This window comes from Rhizoctonia solani, chromosome 10 (assembly GCF_016906535.1).
Source record: "Rhizoctonia solani chromosome 10, complete sequence".
Lineage (NCBI taxonomy): Eukaryota > Fungi > Basidiomycota > Agaricomycetes > Cantharellales > Ceratobasidiaceae > Rhizoctonia > Rhizoctonia solani.
This window is the reverse complement of record NC_057379.1, coordinates 256,279-271,825: the sequence shown is the minus strand read 5'-3', so window position 1 is coordinate 271,825 and position 15,547 is coordinate 256,279. Positions and strand designations below refer to the sequence as shown.

Sequence of the window (15,547 nt, the reverse complement as noted above, 5' to 3'; positions counted from 1 at the left end):
ATGAGGAAACGCCCTATACACGACTTACTGTACTTTATTGCAGTCGACTTGAACGTCGCACTTGATATCCAGGGAGGGACCTCAAGCTTAAGGCCCTGCAGAAACAAAGTGGCGGGTTTTATACAAATTTCTTCAGTCGTTGAATCCATGTGGCTTTTGAGTTCTAGTCCACGATCCCTTCCCAGCATCGCAGTTGTTTTGAAACATCTCGACTCAGTGGTATCTCGGCTGAGTAGCACGTCCTTCACTCTTGAGCACGAACAAATGCGGAGGAATTCATCGAATGCTATTGACACAAATTGTTCCAAGTACAGCCAAGTTAATAGAAAAACATTGATAAAAAAGAACGTAAGGATCGAAGGTGTGTATGTGTGTGAGTGTGAGTATACAAGTGAAAAAGAGGCCCCGCAGCCACCGTAACCCAGAAAAGACAAAAAACCGAAGCGAAACCAAGGCATAAACATAAAGTAAACAACTGTTCAGAGCTTTTTACTTGGAGTCATACGAAAACGGCGCGTGGACTTTGCCCGCTCCCTCGGCCTCGACGATCGAACTCGTATCGCTCCTCGTGACCGTGCTCTGTTCGAGGATCACGGGCTTGGGGTTGGCCGGCAACCGGGAAAAGTTAGAGTAGTCTTCGGATGTGGGGGTGAGCGGGAAAGATACCGAGTCGGTCGCCCTAGACGTGAAATCGCTCGAGGTCGTCTCGAGTTGTTTTTCCTTGGCGGCGGCGGCTTTTTCGACGTCAGTGGATGGGGATTGGGGCTCGAGGCGGTCGAGAGCGCGGGTGAGGGTCCAGCGGTAGTCGGGGATGGGGTTGGTGAGGTAGCCAGGGCGGACACGCATGTAACGGGCAGCGATAATAATGTGCCAAGTCATATGCAGGACGACTAGGATCGAATCGGAATTAGTTTTCAATCTTATATAACCTATGGCGAGGATGCAACTCACAAAGCGCAGCGATAGCAGCCAACAGTCCGGTCATTCCTCGCCAGTTGGAGCAGAGACTCGTGATCGAGTTTTGAGGAGTGAACTTGCCGTTGAGGGGTAAGGTGCGGTCAATGCCAAAGTGGTAGTCGCATGCATCGGGGCGGCTCGAGGCCATGAGGCCGAGGCAGACGAGCTCTCCAACGATGGTAAGGCCCACCCAGGCGAACTCGTACCAGACCGGCGACGAACGTTGTAGAATGCCCTCGGCACAGAGGCAAAAGGCGATCCAGAAGGAGACGACGATGTTGTAGTAGAAGATACCGCCCACAAAGCGATGGATGCCTATTTGATAAGAGTGAGCGATGAGAGTTATGGGCAGAACCGGATGAACTGGCGCTTACGGGCATACGAGCTCTCGACAGGCAATTCGGGGGATCCAAAGTAGTCTGAATCCTCAAAAGGCATCGTCTGATGGTAGGCAGGAAGAGTGAAGGAGGCGCATGTGAGCATCATCAACACTAAGTATCATAAAATTAGTGAAATTTTAATCAAGTGGTAAATTAATTCGACGCACCGAGCGCAGCATGCCTGAACTGCAAATGATACCTCTTCGCCTCGAACGAGGGGAAAAGCTTGTGCTTGAGTGCGAAGAATGCCTGACCGACCATGGTGAACAGAGATGCGGGAAGAGTAGGTGCGGTGAGGCGGATAATAAGCAGACTCGATCTGAGACACAGACAATAGACTGGGCCTGGCTTGTGATCGATGCAGGTACGACTACGGCTACGGCAAGGGCAGGGCAGGGGAGAGCGTTCGGGGGACGTTGAAGAGATCTTCCCTGTGATGCCTCACCTATTTAACACCTGTAATATACACAGCTGGCTATGACCTTGATGAATCTATTGTGCACGACAATGCAGTTGATGAGTACCGGACAGTGAGCCTCCCATGTTTGGCTCAGGGTCCTGTCCCCGATTCTGATCAATCCGGACAATAAGCCATGAGTGCAAATTCCGGATAAGGAATCCGACCGTGAGGACGATGAGGTGTGGACACCACGTCGATCGATAAAATATAAAAGCTTAATCTCGTCCTCGTGGGAAGTATCAACATTCGAGCTGGGTGGTGTATGCGTCGTGGCAGGTAGTCCTGACTGAAGGGGAGGGAGGCTATGACCATAGCACGACATGCACAAACATCGTGCGCTTGGGCCACGACGGGCAGTGTCCAGGTCTCTTCACGGACTCTATTCTTGACCAGTCTTCTCAAGTTCCTGATACACACGAGTGTGTTCTCCTTTCTTCCGCCCACGCTTGAACATGTAACAAGCATTCCTGGCTAATTCTTGGGTCGCTGCGCCCCGCCTGAATGATTATCACAAAAGCGGATGTATGGGTGTTCAGAGTGTATAGAATGGAAGCGGTGTTTATAATATTAATACATTTATCCGTGTGTGTGTGTCATAGATTCAGTCTTCTCTCTCATGTTGTGCCTGATTATCATTACTGTTGTATTGGTCTATGAGATCTGGGGGGTCAAACGGCAAGTGAGCTTTCATTCGGCTTCATTCCATGATCAGACTTCGAATTAATTGCATCCTTTGAACTCAGACCGTGAGGGGACCCCTTGTGAGTAGGAATTAGCTCGTGAGCGTAACCAGTGAATGACAAGTCTTGTCTACCGCTTTGGTTATCTATTAGATGGCATATTGACACACGCCTTGGTCTCAAGGGTGGACGACCCAACAAGAGCCCCCAGCCCCAAGTCTATCAACGCCGCCGTCATGTATGGATGACACACAATTAAGATATCAACAAACAAGTAGAAGAGCGATCATGATCTCCAAGTCCGCGGGTTCCGGATATGATTGCAATCAAGCCCCCCTCGATCCCGAAGAAAAATGAAACCGAGCGACGACTGTAGGACTCGAACCTACGCCCTCAGAGAGGAATTGATTTCGAATCAATCGCAGTAACCACTTTGCTAAGCCGTCTTGTCATTGGGCCCGGAGCATACAATAGATTGGCTGTCAGATTAGAGACGTGACTAATCAGGGTCCACTCTACAATTTACGACGATCACCCACACTTGACCATCATGGCAGCCGTAGCGTACGTCTCCATTGCTGCTTGCGATTTCTTTCATGAAGAATAATATTTCTGTGAATCAGAGCACCTCCAAAGGCCTCTTGGGCAGATGACGTTGACGAATTCAGTGGTAAGTGTGGCCAGACATAAGATACCCCAGAGCGGCCCTTGACCCTCCTTGTAGACTTGCCACAGAACTCGGATACCGTAGACGAGAATGGAATCCGTACTATTATCGAATACAGCACAAACGAAGAGGGAAAGCGCATTAAAGTAAGATCCATCTTTTCCTCGATTAGAAACCACGCACTCTCATTCCACATACAGACGACCCGCCGCATAAAACGCACACTCAAAAAAGCCCTCGTCGATCACGCCACAGCTGAACGCAAACAATGGGTCAAATTTGGGAACGAAAAGGGTAACAAGCCAGGCCCGGATCGTGCTACTACAACGGTCGGAGAGGCACTGGGATTAAAGTTGAGCGCTGGACCCAAGGTTCGATTTATTGCCACTTGATTTATTATTTGCCACGGATGATATCTCACTGACTTTTCTTTTATTTCCTTGTATAGAACTCGGAACCTGAACCCGATCCAGATGCTGCCGCCCGTGCTGCGCTTGGTGGCAAGAAGATTTTGTGTCGTGTTTGCCAGGGAGACCACTTTACCACCAAGTGTCCTTACAAGGAGACTCTTGGACTTGGTACTAGTACGTTTCGTTACCCAATCGTGTAGTTCGCTTGGTCTGACTGGATGTTGTATGTGTAGGCGATGATATGCCTCCACCGGAGGATGGCCCCGCTGCTCGTCCTGAACAACCCACTGGTAAGTTCAGTTGGCTCCAAACTGGCAATACTGGTGTTTATGCGCGCGATCAAAGGAGGAAAATATGTTCCTCCCTCTATGCGTGCTGGTGCTGGTGCGGGCCGTGGCGGAGAAACCATGTTCCGAAACAACAGAGACGACCTTCCCACTCTGCGTGTTACAAACGTTAGCGAGGATACACAAGAAGACGATTTGCGCGATCTATTCTCCAAGTATGATTTTGCTTTTTTCACTCTCCTGTAATTGATTGATGTTTAGTGACACTGGGTTAAAGGTTCGGGCGCGTTGCGCGTGTTTACGTTGGTCGGGATCGCGAAACCGGTGCCGGCAAAGGATACGCGTTTGTCAGTTTCGAGGAAAAGGCGAATGCGGAGAGGGCGATGCAAAAAGTCCATGGCATGGGTAAGCATTCTTCTCTTCCTTGTCGTCTCAACTCTACTTCTAGACTGATGTGCTTTGCGTTTATAGGCTACGACAATCTGATTCTGAGCGTCCAGTGGTCGCGTAAGTTGTTAGATCCCAGAATGAATATATGAGTGTTTTATTGATTCTTTCCTTTGTTCATTTTAGAACCGAGAGAACCCAGGGCTGGATAGATTGGCTCTTGTTTACGATGTACGAGTATCTGTATGAAGGAAGAGACATATTGAATATGATTATGGATTCTGAATTTGATTGAGTTGAGAGTGGCTTTTTGATGTTCTAGATGCGATTCGACTTGCCATATTAGGTTAATGACAAGATTAATGGGTGTGCAAGCAAGGGATACCAGAACACGACGGACATAACAGTCGTGGCGCAACACCGTAGACATATTTTTGATGCCCGTTTGGATTCTACTTCCCTTGTGAGCCCTCTACCAGTACTAGAAGTACAGTGTGGTACTTGGCCATCAGAATGTTTTCTGCTTCGCATCCATTGACACGTCCGCCTCGCGCGTTTGATAAACTGATCTCAAAGGTCCTTTATCGATTTTAGAATCTATGGGCCTCGACTCGTGAGCGTGTTGTGATTGTATGTTTGCATATTCTGTCTGTACATTATCTTACGTGTTAAAGCACAGAATTTCATCAATCGATACCGCATGTATTAACTCATCACGAGAATCACAGACGCCTTCTGCACTTCAAACAAAGTACGACCATCCCTTTTGCCTGTAATACTCCTCAGTCTCGATGAACATATCCTTCGTCCCGATAAACTCCTTCCCAAGTAGCTCACGGGCGTATGTTGTATCCCATGACGGGGATCCGGTATCTGGATTAGTTCCTACACCGGGAACCCCTTTAGGAACTCCCGAGAATTGCGCAAGCGCGTCGTCTGAAGTGTTTAACATCAGCGCAGTCCAAGGTTAGAAGCGACGCGTGGGAAATTCACGTACACATATCCTGCCAACTGGGCTCACTACCTACGACGATAACCCTTCTGCCGCTTACGTCTTCCGCACGTTCGAACAATGCCGAGTGGATGGCTGCGACATCTCGGACGTGTGTGACAGGCCATGCTCTCTCGGACAGGTCCGTGTGCGGGGCAAGGATGGAGGAGAGAACCGCGTTGGTGGATGTTAGTTGATCTCGGGAGGAAACAGCGTTTATGGGTGCTCCAATCATCTTTAATTCGGGAACCTCATCAGTCAAGGTAGCGCTTTAAAAGGGCGAGGACTTACAAACGAAGGGTTGATGGTTGCTAGATCCCAATTGACGCCTTGCTTGTTTTCGGACCACCACTTCCAGATAGCCTTCTCAGCAAGAGTTTTGGAGTAGATGTAAATCATAATGGAGGCCGCCTTTTCTCCTTGTTCCTCAACATGTTTTATGATGGGCTCATTCCAGTGCGTCTGAACCCCAAATCAACGATGGGCGACCAAAGTGAAGAGAGGAAAGCTTACTTCGTTATGCACGACGTCTTTTTGAGAGGTATACACTGACACTGTGGATGATGTGACAATTACCCGTTTGACGGTTTGCCTACCTGTCTGTGAATATATGCGCCATATATTCTCTTGAGAAGTGCATACGTACCCGTAAGACTTGATACTGTCGAGAATCCCGACTGTCCCATCAATGGCTGGCTTGACGAAATCTTCATTTTTGTTTATTTCTTAGCTATTGTGATAGTAGCTTTACGAAAAGGTCAGACTGTACCTTCGAATGTGCCCCCCGGAACAACCACTGGCGATGCGGCATGCGCAACAGCATCAAAACCTCCTTGCTCGATAACTTGATCGAATGCTCCGGCCTATTGTTAGCATTGTTATTAGCCTGCCTTCTATAGGAATGAAACTGAAACACACCTTGACGATATCCGGAACTACCGCATAGCTGAATTTTTCGGCGTGCTCGGGGAAGATTTTGGCTAATTCTTGGCCTTTGGATTCGGAGCGAACAGTTCCAACGACTAGACAGAGAAAGGTCAAACGTTAATGGAACAGATAAGAGCCGAAAATGTTACCGGCATATCCATGGTCAAGGAGGTCTTTGATGACATGTGCTGCATAGTAGCCATTGGCGCCCGTGAGCAGGATCTTGGCAGGGGCTTGAATAAAAGGCATGTTCAATAGTAAGTGTCTCGTCGAGTGGTATGGATTCACTTACTTCGAGCATTGCGTTAAATACATACTGCTTGGATCGGTCTGTCTGACCGACCAAACGAGTTGTCGGCTTCGTCGGTCAGCAGCCGGTCTGCTATATCCGATGCCCGGACCTAATTTGGAAAGAGGGGGTGAACGTGCCGAGCTTAGTTTGAGCCTGAAATAATAATTGATTATCACATTATTGGTGATGGCTGTCCCATCTATGCTTTTACGGGTGGATGAGTCGTGGGATACGCTGCCTGCCTACTGGTGGTCTCATAAACAATGTGGTAATACGCCTATAACCATCCCAGGACCTGAGCTGGTCAATTTGTTTGTCAGTGTTTGTCAATCTACTGTGACACCAATACAATCGCTTGACACTTTTACAACTGGCGCATGAAAATAGCTATATAGTTATCTTTTGATAGGACTTCTCGTGGTTTTTGTCTTGGCAGATTCATTGAGGTGAGGCTTCACATTTAGTTTATATATCTGAAGAATGTAGCTGGCGGCTCGTATCCCATCTATTCAATGTCCAAAACGTTGAATACAAGCACACGAATCCATAGTACACAATCTCATATTGCTCTCTTGAGTGTCACATTCGCACCTCAAACAAAAAACGACCAGCCTTTCTTTCGGTAATACTGTTCAGTCTCAACCAAAGTCTCCTTAGTACCCATAAAGTCCCTTCCAAGAAGTTCACGAGCAAAACTGGTATCCCAACTCGGGGATCCAGTGCCAGACGTGGTTCCAACACCCGGACTCCCCTTGGGCACACCGGAGAAGTCAGCAAAGGCGTCATCTAATCGATAATTTCAGCTCCAGAATCGCAGGAGAAAAAGAGAAAGAAAAGGGTGGGGGAAGGGACTTACACATATCTTGCCAGCTTGGTTCACTTCCTACAGTAATCACTCTTCTTCCGCCCAAGTGTTCATTTTTCTCGAGTATAGCTGAATGGATGACAGCAACATCTCTTACGTGGACAATGGTCCATGGCCCCTGGGTTGGGTCATCGTGAGGTTTAGAGATGGCCGAAAGAACTTCGTTCGTGGATGAAAGTTGGTCTCTGGATGTGACCGCGTGGATTGGTTCACCAACCATCTACGGGCCCGATTTGAACGACACGAAACAAGAAATATCGGAGAAAAGGCAGGACGTACAAAACTAGGCTTGATAGTGACCAAATCCCAGTCGACATGCTTCTCGTTCTCGGACCACCATTCCACACGGCCTTTTCCGCGAGGGTTTTCGAGTAACTGTAAAGTACCATGGAAGGTGCGTTGTTTCCCTGTTGTTCAACGAGTTTGATTATGAATTCGCTCCAGTGTGTCTAGAGCATTTCCATATCAGTGTGAGATAGGCGTAAATTGAGAAGCAGTGTTACCTCGTTGTGTTTTACTCCCTTCTGGAAGGTGTTCATTGCAGCGGTAGACGATACGATGGTTACTCGTTTAACGGTTCGGCTATGGAATGCCGTCAATATATGCGTGTTTTATTCTCATACTCGGGACCTACCCGTAAGCCTTGATGCTGTCGAGAATTCCAACTGTTCCATCTATCGCAGGCTTGACAAAATCTATCCAAAAGTGAGCAAAGTGGAAGGGACAAGAAGTATGGTCCTACCTTGGATTGTGCCACCTGGAACGACGACAGGTGATGCAGCGTGAGCTACGGCATCAAAGTTTCCTTCTTTGATTACTTGGTCGAATGCGCCTGTCTTTAATTATTGTGCGGTGAGTTCTAGTATTGCTGATAGACGATTGTTCAACTAACTTTGAGGATATCGGGAACCACTGTATAAGTGAGTTTACCGGTGTATAAGGGGAATAGTTTGATTAGCTCTTCGCCTTTGTGCTCTGGTCGAACAGTTCCAACCACTGGTATAGGAAATAAGAAGCAGAATTACAGAGAGGTAGAGAAAAGCCAAACCTACCGGTGTACCCTCGATCGAGGAGGTCCTTGATAGCGTGTATAGCGAAATAACCATTGGCGCCTGTGAGAAGGACTTTGGCGGGTGATTGTATGAAAGGCATAAGTGAACGGTACTAGCACGAGTTGATTTCTTGGTAAACGCTCACCAGCTCGCTGTGAATTAAATCTTGTTAGCTCTGATCGGTCAGTCTGACCGACCAATTAAGGTGTGGGTCAGCAGCGGGCTAGACTGATTGATGTCCGGGCTTAATTGAGGAGTCGGTTGAACGCAGTGTGCGTGAACATGGTGAGCCAGGTCGTGATTGGGGTTCCCCAGGTGTTGCCATGAGCTTGTGTCAATGGCGGTGGCCGGGCCGCGGTCTGTAATGCCCGTAATCAACACAGTCCCCGTATACGCGCATAGCAGCTTGCCTTTGACATTTGCTTGCCCCTTCCACTGGACACCTTGAGCTAGAACCCAGTACGTATATGCAAGCCACGCGAGTTGGGAATGTATATGTAATTGGGTTTGCCAAAAAACGATTGGTCGGGGTTTGGTCTTGGCGGTGATCGTTCGGTAAGCGCTAGACCCTCAAGCGCCGAGAGCTCGCCTCTGTATCTTGACGTCGACCGTGATCATGCTTTTGCCATCTGGGCGTATACCCCAAACACAAAACAACAGTACTCGGTCACAATGTCTGTTCTACAGCACGAGCTATGCGAGTCGACTGCCCAATGAAGTCTGGGTCTATATCTTGGAGAGTCTGCCAGTGCCGGATATTATCCGTTGTAGACTGGTGAGCATATTCTTCTGTTGGTGCAGTTGTCAGCGGGCTGACTATGAGCAGGTTTGCAGAAAGATACGTCATGTGATCGACAACACAGCACGGATCCAGTACCCGATGGAGCTGTTTGCAACGGGCCAAGTGGACGGAGGATTGGAGAGTCCGCTCTCGACCGCTGACCGCTTAGCTCAGCTGCGAGAAATCGACCGAGGCTGGCGCACGCTCGAGTGGAAGTCACACAAGAATTATCCCTGGAATGGAGACTGTCCAAACTATGAATTGGCCGGCGGAGTTTTTGCTCGCGGTCGCTCCACTCTTCCTGACACTGGACAGTTCGACATTGACGACGTCCACCACTTTACCGCCGCCATTGATGTTATTGTCTTTCCCTCGCGCGATGGCACCCAGTCTGTTCCCGAGTGGTCACACGAGCGAGTCGGTATCCTTGTTCATGATTTTACAATCGCCCCCGAGGAAGATCTGGTGGTACTGGTCGGACACAGGCATGAAGGGTCAGTTCGTATGTTCTCAGTTTGATCTAATCTCATTTTGTTATAGAGCGATAGATGAACCAATTCCAATCCATCTCCGTACCTTGTCAAGTAACAAGCCTCACCCAATGGCAACGCTCCCTGTGCTGTTTGCCCACCCTCAGCCACCCGATGTTTTTATCTCCGACTTTACCATTCAAATATACAACTCATTTCTTGGCATCCTCTTTTGGGGATCTCATGCATTTCATCTCTTGATTTGGGACTGGTGTACAGGCGACATCATAGTCGTGAGTAATTTTTTTTCTGTACCTCCCTTGCTGTTTTAATTCGCTACTAGGATTATCCCGCTCCGGCCGGTATACATTTCGACGACTTTTCATTCCTTTCTGATTCTTCATTTCTTATTCCATCAAGTAGCGCAGCCGGTGCCGCTCTCAGAGTATACTCTTTTGCCCATCTCTTACCCTCTTCCCACCCCTCTTACAACCCACTCTACCAAGACACCATACCTTCCCGTCCATTTGCCGACTTTCCAATCGGCCGAGCACCACACCATCTCGAGTTTGATAATTCGGGACGACGGGTCGCTCCAGCATGTTGGACACCTCAACGGCCCGGCGTAACCGTACGTTCATTCCACATGGGGAACCACATATTTTGCGTCAGCCATCTCGGCGAACACCACCGTTCAAGCGATGTTGCTCCTGCTGGTCTGTCCGGTCTGACCCGGCGTCCGCTATTATCTTCGCTCTTACGGTTCCCAAAACCGAAGAAGGAATGGAACGTAGGGATCATGACTTGCCGGGTCGACCCATTGCCGCGATATGACCTCCGGCGATATACTGCGTCCGAAGGACTGAAAAAGGACGAAAAGAGAAAGGGGAAGGAAAAGGCGGTCGAGGGCGAAGAAGCATTAGAGGGACAAGAGGAGGAAGAGGAAGAAGAAATAGAACAAGAAGAGGAAACACGGTTCGCGCCTCGCCGAGCGTTCCATGCGGATCCTGACCGAGCGATCATTGCACTCTCGAGCGGACTTGTTCCTGTTCGCTCCGGTGTGTTTGCGGGGGTGGTATATCTTGATGAGGGATCATTAGCATGGGAGGAAGGAGAACGGAGCGAGGAGACCTCATCGAGTACGTACTGCAATTTTTTAAATTTTTTTTTCGCGGTTAGTGATTCATGAATTTCCAGGTTGTGCGTCAACATCATCGATGGACCATCAATTCTCGACCACCTATGAGTCAACTTCTGACGACGGTGCTTCCACGTCTGCGCATACGAACCCACCACCAGCAGGGACTCTTGTCCCGTGGATAGACCTCCATATGCCCCCTTCTTCCATTCCTATACCCACCGAGCCTCCTTTGATGTCTGTATTTGATCACTCGAGCGAATCAAGCGGACACGAGCCGATTCAGATCCAAATTCACGACGCCACTATTGGTGAAGAAGGTGGTGGACTCGCAGGCGCCGCAGCCGCATATAGCCATGGTCCCCCTATTCATACCCACACCCAAACTCAAGCCCCGCCCCAAGCCCCACCTCAAGCTCAACCACAGCCGCAAACTCACTTCCACCCTCAAAACGGTCCTGAACCACTTGTTATGCCGCAACAGCCACCTCAGCAACAAGAGGAAGAGCCCCCCATAGACGATCTTGACCGATTATATTTCAACTTGTTCGTGCACTGCTGCGCCTTGCGGAAATTTGCGGATCCCGATGCGCAAGGTCCTACTCGACAAACACATCGGCCGAGGGTGTTTGAATGGAACGATTGGGCCCCGCCTATCACCCGCTTGTTAACACGAATGCCGATGCCTGCGTGGGCGTGTATCTCACATGGGCAGAGGTTCGCCACGCTGGGTGTAGTGGGGGAGGGCGTTTGGGAAGCGGAAGGTAGTGGTAGTGGTATTTTGACTAGTAGCGGGCAAGAACAATCAACCACGCCCATGACTCAGCCTGACATTGAACCTACTCCGGTTCCTATTGGTAACATCGACCCATGGATACCAGACGGCGGACCAGGCGGAGCCAACTTTGAACGCCCGGTTCGAGTACTGGACTTTAACCCCTATGGCATCCGACGAGGCTATAAGGACGACCTGAACAAGACAGGGAACAAAGTTCGTATCGTGGACGAGCCAAGCGTTTTGAAAGCGAGTAACTACTGGGAGTCCGACGTTGTCAGTTGCTTGCCCTATCGGGAAGTCGTTACCCGTGAAGAACTTTTGCTGTCCGGAGTTATGATTGACGGAGAGAGGGTCTTGGGTATGCAGGTGCGTCTAGATACTTTTTTGCCTTTTTTCATATTTTAAATTTAATACTCATGATATGTCGCTTAACAGAGCGATGAAAGAGGAAACGTCTCCGCAATGCATGTCATGCAGGTTTGATCTCCCTCTCCATTTCTCATCCTCTGCCACTTTGAATTCCGTCTCGACGGCGTGCCTCGTTCAGCAGCTACGGATCTGGTCTTGGTGCGGCAACACTATCACAGAATAACTTGCCCAGAACTTCTAATTTCGATTAACGATTCCAACATTTGTTGTTCGCTTGGTATCTCTTGTTCTCTCTCTTCCTCTTGTTGTCTGTCTTGTGCGGAATGCCGATGTATACGTATTAAGCTCACTTATGGATTTGTATAAATTGTGTAATTTTCTTTTTACTTGTCTTCCTTGCTAAAATTTTGAACAGGTAATACTTTTTATGATATCTCCTGATTTTGGAGCGTGTCATCCTTTACTCAAGGAAGATCGCTTCGTTGTCATTGCTGGGTCTAGGCTTAATTTTGCGATTAAGGTTAAATGTGTGGAAATTGGGCTGGTTTATTCTTGGACCCACGGAGTCTCCATCTGAGGCGAGCACGCTGCGCATTCCGCTCGTGTTTGAATTTTGCACAGGCTTGACGTGTTCCTCACAGATTCTCTAGGATCATGATACCGATAGCCGAGTTATAGCCGGTACACTCCTATGCTCTCGGGGACATACAATAGGCTTGGCATGTCAATCCATTTTTGGATATCCAAGGATTTCTCAGTGTTAAGGCATCTGCAACAAACTCTTCAAGGAGTCACTCTAGTTGGCCTAATGGTGCACAGGTACACGCCCGTTTAAATTTTCTTCGGGCCCATTCCTGTTTCCCTCCCCGTCAGATTTCCGGGTCTCCTAACCCCCCAGAGCACCCGTTTCAAGTACTTCGAATCCAAGCCAGTTTCAGGCGTCACTTGCTCGGATTTCGCATACGTGAGCATAAACCTCGTCGTGGACCGCGCTATGGATTGACATGCTTTTCAATCAGTTGATGGAAAATGTTACTATACATCCTATATTTCCTGTGCGGATATTGTCCACCCAGGCCATCATGTGCTCATACCGAATTGGAATGACGGCATCCCTCTTCGGCCCTGGGGGTAGGTATTCTTACCCCGCACCGATTTTCATTGTAAATCCCCTTGCGGAGGATATAAACCCGAGTGGGGGTCTTTTAGCTTACCACCAAAGCTTCGTTGATGTCGATGACGGTGGGGAACGCAGATCTAGAGACGCAGATGACCAAGCGCCGTGGTCAGCGTTCGGTGGCCCGTCAGCTCGTCAGCGACCGGATCAGGTGAGTTGGGGGTTTCGCTGGTGGAGCTTGGTTCCTCATTTAGGGGGCGTTTAGAGACTTCGCTCCATCGTGGTTTACCGTGGTCATGGGTATGTCTGCACTCCTCCTGCGAGTCCGTCGGTGGCTAACTGGTACACACCAGGGACGGGCGCTGTGTCTGCCCTCCTTCACAGTTTTCCGTATGGGCACGAGCCTGTATTACACGCGTTTGGGGCTGCGTTTCTTCTCTTGAACGTAATTCTGCTTTTCGTGTTTTTGGGTTTCGCCATTGTTCGATATGTTAGGCATCCAGAGGTAATTTGTGACAGCTAGTGGGGGTGGCGCATATATTGACAGCTTGTCCTAGGTTTTCAAAATGATGTTCATGCATCCCCTCCAGAGCTTGTATGTTGGTACGTAATTTCCTTTTTTAACATCGTCTGAGTCTGCTCACCTGTTTCTGTAGGATGCTTACCAATGGGGTTTGCTACCATTATCAATGCTCTGCTGAATGTTCGAGACGACTATTTTCCGGAGTCTCGAACCTTTGTCTATGTGCTTTGGGGGCTATGGTGGTTCGATATGGTTGTTTCCGTCCCCGTATATTTCCTTATTCTTTACACAATGTGGGTTTTGTCAGCCTTTACTATCCCACTATAGCCAATCGCTTTCTGGTATAGGATTTCTCGTCACGAACATAGCATCCCAACACTTAACGCTGTCTGGATTCTTCCGACCATCACACTTATTGTTCCTTCCACGACAGGAGCACTCTTGGCCGAAGCTCTTGTTCCCTATTCATCAACTCACGCCCTTATTGGGGTGTTTGTATCCGCCTCTTCGCTAGTCCTTGGGCTCGGAATGGCACTAATGCTTATGCCCTTGTACATCCTACGGCTAATAACGATCGGTCTACCCCCCGGTACTATTATTGCCACGAAATTCGTGCCAGTCGGGCCATGTGGTCAAGTAAGTTTGTCATAATTTCAGAAAATGTCCGTTTCTAACTTGGGATTTAAAGGGAGGAGCCGCTTTTATTATTCTTGGAAAGGTCGGCGCAAAGTTGGCTGAGGAAGGCGCCGCTAAGAACCTTTACCTGCGCGCTCCACAACCACCGGCACTCATAGGCTTCGTAGCCGGGTACTTTCTCTGGACACTTGGCATTTGGTGGGTTGTGCTATCCATCGTGTCAATATACGAAACATGGCGAGCCAATCGGCCGAAATTCGCCGCGGGGTTCTGGGGAATGGTCTTCCCACTGGTATGTTTTTGGCTTGTCCATTCGGTTCCGCAACTGACAAGTGCGCATATAGGGTGTCTATAGTATGCTCACGATATATCTGTCCCAAGTTCTCGATTCAGCTTTCTTCCGCATCGTCGCTTCCGTGCTTTGCCTTTTCGTTTTTATGCTTTGGACGACTCTTGCTTTTTTGACCGTTCGTGATTTGGTAAAGGATACAGAGGGACTACTCAACAGTTCATTTGAGCCTCAGATTGCTCCCACTCAGGATGGTAATGTGCTTGCGGACCCAGCTTCTTCCACGGATACCGTGTGTTAGCCGGCGTTGTATGACTATTTAATAGACTTATATCTTGTATGTGTACTATTAGGTAATTTCCATACGATAAATCGTTTCATATAAGGATCACAACATACTCTAGTTGATTTCTATTGGCTTTACTCTATGGCCTTTGTTGAACTTTGCTATCCCATAGTCCTCACGTTTATGTGGTGATGATACTGAAAATACATATGTTAGTATTTCGAGCTTGGGTCGTTTCACCGCAAGATATTTAATTAAGTTCGTGCCATCTTATCGATACATAACTAGTGAGCCTGCCGGCTTGAATTTGGCAGACCGGAATCATCTCTAAATTTACCTCGCCGGCCATTATGGTATTTTTAGAGACAAGGCTTTTCTAGGGAGGAAAATGGGAAGTGGTGCTAACGATTGAATTGTGCCCAAGGGGAAAAAAAGCATGTTAATACAACGGGAGCATAATGTGACATTGTGTGAAGTGTCAAACGCAAGCTGTGCTAGCGGTACTTTTCCAAAGGCGCTTATCCCGTATATCTCGTAGCTGTAGTTACGGCTGAAATCAGGCAACAGTTTGAAACAATTGGTGCTGGAACTCACCTACTCAAAGCAATAATTTGACACTTAGATTGGTCGAAACCCCAGCACTTTACCAGCAAGGACCAGGGTATGTCAGCCTCGAGTCGCATGGGGCATATGCCCCTTGAGATGCCTTGAAGATTACTGCAGCGTTTTTGACTCCGTCATACAGTACTCCCCTAGATATAATGCCCTATAAACATAATATCAGTTCATTATTTTAGCATCTAAT

General features: G+C 48.5%; 6 protein-coding genes and 1 non-coding gene across 7 annotated transcripts; 3 read left to right on the top strand and 4 right to left on the bottom strand.

Annotated features, from left to right (window-relative positions):
• Positions 1-489: 489 nt before the first annotated feature.
• RhiXN_08276 (uncharacterized protein) lies at positions 490-1,598 on the bottom strand (the record flags this gene model as incomplete). The annotated part of the gene is made up of 4 exons (XM_043328092.1): positions 490-890; positions 952-1,272; positions 1,332-1,448; positions 1,505-1,598. 4 exons carry the CDS (start codon positions 1,596-1,598, stop codon positions 490-492), a joined length of 933 nt encoding a protein of 310 aa, XP_043183477.1.
• Positions 1,599-2,841: 1,243 nt separating this feature from the next.
• RhiXN_12414 lies at positions 2,842-2,923 on the bottom strand. Its single transcript has one exon. It is a non-coding gene; the product is annotated as a tRNA-Ser (tRNA).
• Positions 2,924-3,027: 104 nt separating this feature from the next.
• Positions 3,028-4,440, top strand: RhiXN_08275 (eukaryotic translation initiation factor 3 subunit G; the record flags this gene model as incomplete). Its single annotated transcript, XM_043328091.1, has 10 exons — positions 3,028-3,041; positions 3,101-3,147; positions 3,202-3,290; positions 3,345-3,515; positions 3,593-3,728; positions 3,788-3,844; positions 3,900-4,056; positions 4,119-4,246; positions 4,313-4,348; positions 4,415-4,440. The coding sequence occupies 10 exons, from the start codon at positions 3,028-3,030 to the stop codon at positions 4,438-4,440; spliced, it is 861 nt and encodes a 286-aa protein (XP_043183476.1).
• A 530-nt stretch (positions 4,441-4,970) lies between these two features.
• On the bottom strand, positions 4,971-6,395 carry RhiXN_08274 (NADPH-dependent methylglyoxal reductase GRE2 protein; the record flags this gene model as incomplete). The annotated part of the gene is made up of 8 exons (XM_043328090.1): positions 4,971-5,164; positions 5,226-5,454; positions 5,511-5,681; positions 5,733-5,811; positions 5,866-5,926; positions 5,989-6,082; positions 6,138-6,241; positions 6,296-6,395. 8 exons carry the CDS (start codon positions 6,393-6,395, stop codon positions 4,971-4,973), a joined length of 1,032 nt encoding a protein of 343 aa, XP_043183475.1.
• Positions 6,396-7,030: 635 nt separating this feature from the next.
• On the bottom strand, positions 7,031-8,455 carry RhiXN_08273 (NADPH-dependent methylglyoxal reductase GRE2 protein; the record flags this gene model as incomplete). Its single annotated transcript, XM_043328089.1, has 8 exons — positions 7,031-7,224; positions 7,295-7,523; positions 7,583-7,678; positions 7,807-7,885; positions 7,938-7,998; positions 8,046-8,139; positions 8,196-8,299; positions 8,356-8,455. The coding sequence occupies 8 exons, from the start codon at positions 8,453-8,455 to the stop codon at positions 7,031-7,033; spliced, it is 957 nt and encodes a 318-aa protein (XP_043183474.1).
• A 516-nt stretch (positions 8,456-8,971) lies between these two features.
• RhiXN_08272 (F-box protein) lies at positions 8,972-12,005 on the top strand (the record flags this gene model as incomplete). The annotated part of the gene is made up of 6 exons (XM_043328088.1): positions 8,972-9,130; positions 9,182-9,630; positions 9,677-9,899; positions 9,950-10,745; positions 10,804-11,888; positions 11,958-12,005. The coding sequence occupies 6 exons, from the start codon at positions 8,972-8,974 to the stop codon at positions 12,003-12,005; spliced, it is 2,760 nt and encodes a 919-aa protein (XP_043183473.1).
• Positions 12,006-12,994: 989 nt separating this feature from the next.
• Positions 12,995-14,757, top strand: RhiXN_08271 (C4-dicarboxylate transporter/malic acid transporter; the record flags this gene model as incomplete). Its single annotated transcript, XM_043328087.1, has 8 exons — positions 12,995-13,219; positions 13,263-13,308; positions 13,362-13,513; positions 13,566-13,611; positions 13,665-13,824; positions 13,879-14,167; positions 14,220-14,459; positions 14,512-14,757. The coding sequence occupies 8 exons, from the start codon at positions 12,995-12,997 to the stop codon at positions 14,755-14,757; spliced, it is 1,404 nt and encodes a 467-aa protein (XP_043183472.1).
• Between the last annotated feature and the right edge of the window lie 790 nt (positions 14,758-15,547).